General features: G+C 48.5%; 1 protein-coding gene across 1 annotated transcript; it reads right to left on the minus strand.

Moving 5' to 3' along the window:
- Positions 1-606: 606 nt before the first annotated feature.
- Positions 607-1,990, minus strand: LOC123051261 (probable cinnamyl alcohol dehydrogenase 6). Its single transcript, XM_044474095.1, has one exon. The coding sequence runs from the start codon at positions 1,891-1,893 to the stop codon at positions 817-819; it is 1,077 nt and encodes a 358-aa protein (XP_044330030.1). The 5' UTR covers positions 1,894-1,990; the 3' UTR covers positions 607-816.
- Between the last annotated feature and the right edge of the window lie 5,006 nt (positions 1,991-6,996).

The following is a 6,996-nucleotide window of genomic DNA, read 5'->3' on the forward strand; positions in this document are numbered from 1 at the left end:
CATGGCCATGACACAAAATCCTCCTGTTGGCGCGGAGAAGTACGGATCTTCTGTATCGCCTCTACATCAGCCTGGCAAAAGAACTGTTGTAGCAAGTTTAGCTTCCAATTACCGCGGTCATCAAGGAAGTCCCGTACTCTATTGAGGCGAGTGATACTAGTATTAGATGGATGTGTTACTGGCCAGCTATCTTTACGTGCGTTTGATAGGGGAGATGTTTCCGTCGACTATGAATCTGTGTGTGGTGATTTCGTTAATCTCAAAATAATGTGCATGTGCACATTCATAGATGTTAGTGTATGTGTATATGTATGAGCGTCTACCTCTGTGTTGTGTTAAAAAACACTATCTTACATGGGTCGCATATTAATCATTTTTCCTAAGAGTTGACAACTCAATGAGATATTGACATGGATGTGGCTAGGTCTCGGTCGATTGAGACTTAACCAAGTCTCAGTCAAGTGACATAATATATAAGAAAGCAAAGCGGAAAAAAAACAAAAAACTAAATTGCACGGATCTCAATATAAGATTTTTCAAATATAGTATCGACTGAAACTTATCGACAGAGGGGTAGCAGGATTGTATTGACATAGACAATTTAGCTGCAGACAAATTAACAACGTCGTCCTGTCCAATTGGACGTCGACAATATTATCGAATTCCTCGTAACATACAACGGAATCCATCACTCTTGTCATACTCTGAAACTGAACTGAGCTGAAAATGAAACAGGTACCCATGCTTTCTTTCTGACAGAAGCCCAGAATCTACGTTGAACCATGCGTCCAAATCACCAATAATTTAAACAAACAGCTAGAGCCTGGAGCCACTCCCGGCAACGTCGACGACGAAGCGGTAGCGGACGTCGTTGCGTGCGAGCCTGGCCAACGCGTCGTTGATCCCATCGGTGGAGACGAGCTCGATGTCAGCGGTGATGCCGTGCTCCCCGCACAGGTCCATCATCTCCTGCGTCTCCTTCATGCCGCCTGTCATGCTCCCGCTCACCGTCCTCTTCCCGAAGATGAGCGGGAAGGACGGCAGCTCCACGGGCTTGTCCGGCGCCGCCACCAGCACCAGCTTCCCGTTCACCTTGAGCAGCTCCAGGATGGGCCCCAGCGAGTGCTGCGCCGACACCGTGTCGATCACGTAGTCCAGGCTCCGAGCCATGGCCTGCATCTGCTTCTCGTCGGTGCTGAGGACGAAGTCGTCGGCCTTGAGGCTCTCCCTCGCCTCCCGCTCCTTGGCCGGCGACGTGCTGATGACGGTGACCTTGAGCCCGAACGCCTTGCCGAACTTGACGGCGACGTGGCCGAGCCCGCCCAGCCCGACCACGCCGAGCCTCCTGCCAGCCTGAAGCATCCCGTGCTGCTTCATGGGGCTGTACACGGTGATCCCGGCGCACAGCAGCGGCGCGGCGGCGTCCAGCGGGAGGGCGTCCGGGATGCGCACGAGGAAGCGCTTGTGCGCGACGAGCATGCTGGAGTAGCCGCCGTAGGTGACGCTGCCGTCCCAGAAGATGCCGTTGTAGGTGAGCGCGACCTTGTCGCAGTAGTTCTCCTCGGAGCGGCGGCAGTGGTCGCAGTCGAGGCAGGAGGCGGCGATGCAGCCGACGCCGACGCGGTCGCCGGGGCGGAAGCCGGAGACGTTGGCGCCGACGCGGGTGACAACGCCGGTGATCTCGTGGCCGGGCACGAGGGGGTACATGGTGATGCCCCAGTCGTTGTTGATGAAGTGGAGGTCGGTGTGGCACATGCCGCAGTAGTGCACCTTGATGGTGACGTCGTCCACGCCGTTCTCCCGGCGCTTGAAGGCGAAGGGCACCACCTCGCCGGAGGGCTCCATGGCCGCCCACCCGCTCACGGCCTGCGTGTGGTTGGGGGTCACCTCCATCGCCGAAAATGTGCGACTGGCTCTGCGTGCGTGAGACTGTGTGAAAGATTCTTGGTGTCTGTGGTGCTCGCTGCGCTGGTTGTTGTGCTTCTCAGCAGCTCTACCCACGGCCACTTATAGTGCGCTGCGCTTCAGCTTCACGCGGTTGGTCGATCTCAGTGCCTCAGTGGTCCAGTCGTTCGTGAAGCCTTATTATTTTGGAGGTTAGGTTAATTTCGGTTAAGTAGTTTTAAGGGGTGGTTGCACTTGACCTGCTAAGGCGTCAAATATAATCATTAAACACTTGGTCATGTTGGACGTGTTCGTTAGCAAACTTGACAGTTTTGTTCATTAAATATATAGTTCATTTGGTTAGGTAATTTTTCTTATAAAAAAGACCCTCTGAGAGCATTTATAGTGATCTATACACTCTTATATTTCTTTAAGAAGGGAGTATTTACTAAGGAAAACAATAGCCGGTACAATGGAATGGCAACTTGACATAATACAACATGTAGAATGCAAAATTACCCCGAAAACTATATTTGACTACCGAAGCATTGATTTGCACCGAAGAAGCAATAGGCGAAATAGATATATGCAAACCATATCATCATACAAGGCTTTCAAGACCACAATAGCCACTCACCACGTACAATGAGATCTGGTAACCGCTCAAATTAAAGAACATCGGTCAGAGAAACACCACAAGCAACAGATGCTTTCAATCTAGAGGGTCGGAGAATCCAGACCTTGCCGCAAAACAAACAAAGAGAAAAGGTCGAAGTCATGGTAGAAAATCCAGTCAACTGCTTCCTCTGATGGACACACGAACTACCCAGATCCGAAGATAACCAACAGATCCGACAACATTTACCCTCACTGGCCCTTCCTTAGAGTCAGAAGGAAACCGTCGAGTTAGGAGGAGCCCGAAGGAACCATATTACAATGCATCATCATCGTAGCCACCTCATTGGAGAACGAAAAATTTAGGCAAAACAATGACCTACAAGAACTGAAAACTACAAAGGGATGGTTCCCCACTCCTTTAGATGCCGACGAAGCCGACGAAGCCGACTGACAAAAGATGGGGGAAGGGGGTGGTAAAACAAATCAAGATTTACTCCTAGAAACACTATGCCTGGAATGCCTTTTTTCTCATATCACACATGTGCGGGGGTGACGACGTTTATATTGGGGGTGGCTCACCAGCGAGGAACTCGGCAGCAGGACATCCAGTAGGCCAACAAGGCCCACTGTATATCCAATGACATCAGGGAGCCCGGAGAAAGGGATAGACGTCCCTAGATCATCTTGGTTCCCAAGATGATAGCGGTGAAGACCTAGATCGCATATCTCCTTGTAAAACCCTATCCTCTGCAAGAAGGGGGGGGGGCTAAGGGCTCTCATTCCCATCTACTCTCCCGTAGAAGAACTCTCGGTAGAATCATACATCTCTCTGTAATCTCTCGCACGAGGTATACGCACATCAAGCAGGACGTAGGGTATTACTCCACCATGGAGGCACGAACGTGAGTAAATTCCCCATGTGACCTCCGGTATGTGACTTCCAACTATGCAAGGTAGCCTACCGAGGGATCCGCCGGTTTTCTGCACCGTGAGGGGGCACGCAGCCCCCTTTTTTTTTGGCTTTCGACTTTTAATGTTCCATCTCTTTTAAACTAAATTCCAAATTAAGTTTGGTTTTCATATTTGTGTTTCTGGTGATGAGGGCTTTCAAATGAGATCCATTTTGAATATCTTCTTAACGAGTTTTTAAAAATTTGGTAAAATTTTAACTTCTAAAACTTGGTATAATCTACCGACAAAATCGTAAGTTTTAGAACCTGCAACCGACAAAACCCTAAGTTGTAAGTTTCAACTCTAAAACTTGGTACGAGTGACCGACGCAATTGTAAGTTTTAGAAGCTGCGGCCGCTGAAATGGAAAGTTTCAGAAACTATAACTTAAAACTTGTTGTACCCTCATGCGAGATCCAATGACTTTGCGAATCACGAGACAATCGAACAAGCTAACAATCGATAGGTGTGTGCCTCTGTGAATTTCTAGATTATGCATATACTACCAAAAGGTACTACTGGACTATACAGTAAGACGACCTGCTACATCACAAAGCCATTAAAACGATACCCCACGCCGATTCCTAAAAGTAAGGCATATTTTGTTTCGTTAAGACATGAATTTGACCAATAATTACTCCGTAAATACAAGGTTATATGACATGAAATTTCTATCACTAGATTGGTATTTAAAAGTACTTTGTTATGATAGTGATTTTGTATCACATAAATCAAATATTAAAAGAGTAATTATTTGTCAAAGTCTTGTGTTAGCGAAACGAAATACGCCTTATTCATCGAAACGAAGGGAGTATACAGCAAGACAACATGCTACCGACAGAACCGTATGTTTCCGAACTTATCCATTTTGAATATGTTTGACAAGTTTTAAAAGTTTTATTAAATTTGAAGTTCCAAAACTTGGTACGAGCTGCCGATAGAATCGTAAGTTTCAGAACTTATCAATTCTGAATATGTTTGACAAGTTTTGAAAATTTCAACTTCTAAAACACTTGATATGAGCTACCGACAGAATCGTAAGTTTCATAACCTGCTTTGGAACATGGTACGAGCGGCTGACAATATTGTAAGTTTCATAAGCTATGACCTATAAAATCGTATGTTTCAGAAACCGCCCTCGAGTGAAATCAAACAACTTTGCGTATCGCGAGACATGGCTGGGTAGGTGTGTGCCCCTACGAATTTCTGGATTGCGCATATACTGCCAAAAGGTACTACTGGACTATACAGTAAGAGGACATGCTACATCACGAAGCCATTAAAACAACACCCCCACGTAGATTTGTCGAGTGGATCCAAATCCTGGTCACAAGATCCAAATCCGGCTCGACACAAGCAGCAGCTGTATACCACGAGATTTGTATTTTCCCTCTCGCTTTGAATCCGATCGATCAGACATGTGATGCATCTGTCACAAGTTTGTATACCGTGACGGAGTAACATTACTGTGCACAGGTATATAAATAAATGGCAAACTTTCACCACCTACCGCGGCATTTTAGTTAGTAGCAGCACGAGCGTTCATGGGCTAGAAAAACAAAGGGTCCTCTACTTTAAACTAAATATTAGTATAAAGCGTCTGATGCGACATGGTGATTGTTCCAAGTAATTTTAGTAGAGCTCGAGCTCGTCATTGCGCTGCTTCTTCTGCTTTGTTGACGACGAGAAACACCGTTGACGTAACAGCGCCTACGTCTACGTGCGTGGTGATTTCCCGGAAAAATCACATGTAGGAGTACTTGCTCCACAGACCATAGCTCGAACGGAAATTGGCCGGTGATCACCGAGAAACCCGTGTTGAAGTTGCGGTGAAACTGACCGGCTTCGCCATGTGAAGAAGCGTGACCGGACAACTACTTGACCCGTGGGAAAGGGAAAGGGAGGCAGCCAGACCCACGTACTTGACCCTGGAACGACCGCCAGTTTGTGCGTCCACTCCACATGCGTGCCTCCGAGTAGTTTCAGCTTCAGTCAGTCTTTAGCTGTGTTGAGTGTTTCAGACTGACAGGGATCGATGAGATTGCTGTTCAGTTGTACTAGCACCCAACGCACGTCCACCTGAGAAACACAAACACAGTAAGAGCATCTATAGCCAGGCGGCATAAACCCGTCTCATAAGCCTGGGCGGGTCGTCCGGTCATCGTCCGGTCGTAAAATTTTGACCGAGACGAACGCCCGGGCTGACCGGCACCCCTCATATCTAGCCCAAATATAGGATGGATATGGGGGCATCCGGTCACGACCAGGCACGTCTGCCACGTCGGACTAACAATAGGGTCCCACGCGGACTCGCTCGAAAACCCGGCGGTTTGATGGACGTCGCGTCCGTCGTTGCGGTGTGAACACCGTATGGCGCCGCTCCGGCTCACCGCCCGAGACCAAATTCGCCTATTTAAGCCGGCCGGCGTCCTGCAACTCTAGCCCATCCACCTTCCCCCTCTGTGCCGCTAGTCAGAACCCATCCACCTCCTCCCTCTCACCCCCGACGCTCTGCCCCTGCTCCGGCGCTCCGCCATGGTCCCGAGAAAGATCATCTACTACGCAATGCTCACGCCGGGGTGCCCGTACGAGATCCAGCAGGAGATCCGGGCAAGACAAGCCACGCGCACCGCCTGCATTGCTGTCGGGATGCCTCCGGACTCGCTGGAGCCGAAGGAGGAGGAGCAACCTGGGGGAGAGGAGTTGGCTCCGATGGAGGTGGAGGAGGCGGAGCAGCTGGAGCCGGAGCTGCCAGAGCAGGCGGAGGCGGAGTTCGCCGTCGCCCAATCGGAGGAGATGGCGGAGCAGCAGGCCATCTTGGAGTCCATCCAGGATGAGGCCTATGTGGAGGCCAACCGGGTCTTACCTTCGGCAGGAGCAGGCGGTGTCCCACGCGCTCTGCGCCGAACTTGACGCCAAGATAGAGGAGGAGAAGGAGGCCGGAGCGGAGCAGTCGGAGGCGCCGGAGGAGACGGAGCTGCAGCTGTCGTCTATGCTACCGGAGTCGGGCACGGAGATCATCGACGTCTTCAACGAGGAGTAGCTAGGTGATTGACGTAGTACATAGTTTTACAAGTACACCTTACAATGTTTTACCTAACAAATCATGAATATTTTTCAAAAATTTGTGAAGACTTTGCAAAAGAATCATGAATATTTTTTCTAAAAAATGTCATGAATACTTTATTTAGTTACATGACCATTTCTTGAAAATGTATAAACATTTTTAAGACTTGACGCATTTTCAAGAAAAAATGCGGAAACACTTTTCATTTAGATATATAGAGGCATGTAGGTCAAACACGCGTTGCACCGGTGTAGTCGTGTAGATGGATGTTCTCTTCATCTCTTGCCTTGATGATGGGATCTCCTATTCTACGGTTTAAGCAAAGTATCTGCGGTGAAACACACACCCCACGCTATATTGGTTGGGCCCAATACTTCCTTAGCGATGGTTTTGCACCGGTTTTTCTATGGTTTTTAAAATATACACTTTTCATGTTTGGGTTTTATAAATTTTTATTTTGAGTATTTAAAAAATTTG

The sequence above is a fragment of the Triticum aestivum genome, chromosome 2D, assembly GCF_018294505.1.
Source record: "Triticum aestivum cultivar Chinese Spring chromosome 2D, IWGSC CS RefSeq v2.1, whole genome shotgun sequence".
Taxonomy (NCBI): domain Eukaryota; kingdom Viridiplantae; phylum Streptophyta; class Magnoliopsida; order Poales; family Poaceae; genus Triticum; species Triticum aestivum.

What these genes read in the sequence shown, in the direction of transcription:
- LOC123051261 (XM_044474095.1), bottom strand. Translation starts at nt 1,893, where the DNA reads ATGGAGGTGACCCCCAACCACACGCAGGCCGTGAGCGGGTGGGCGGCC.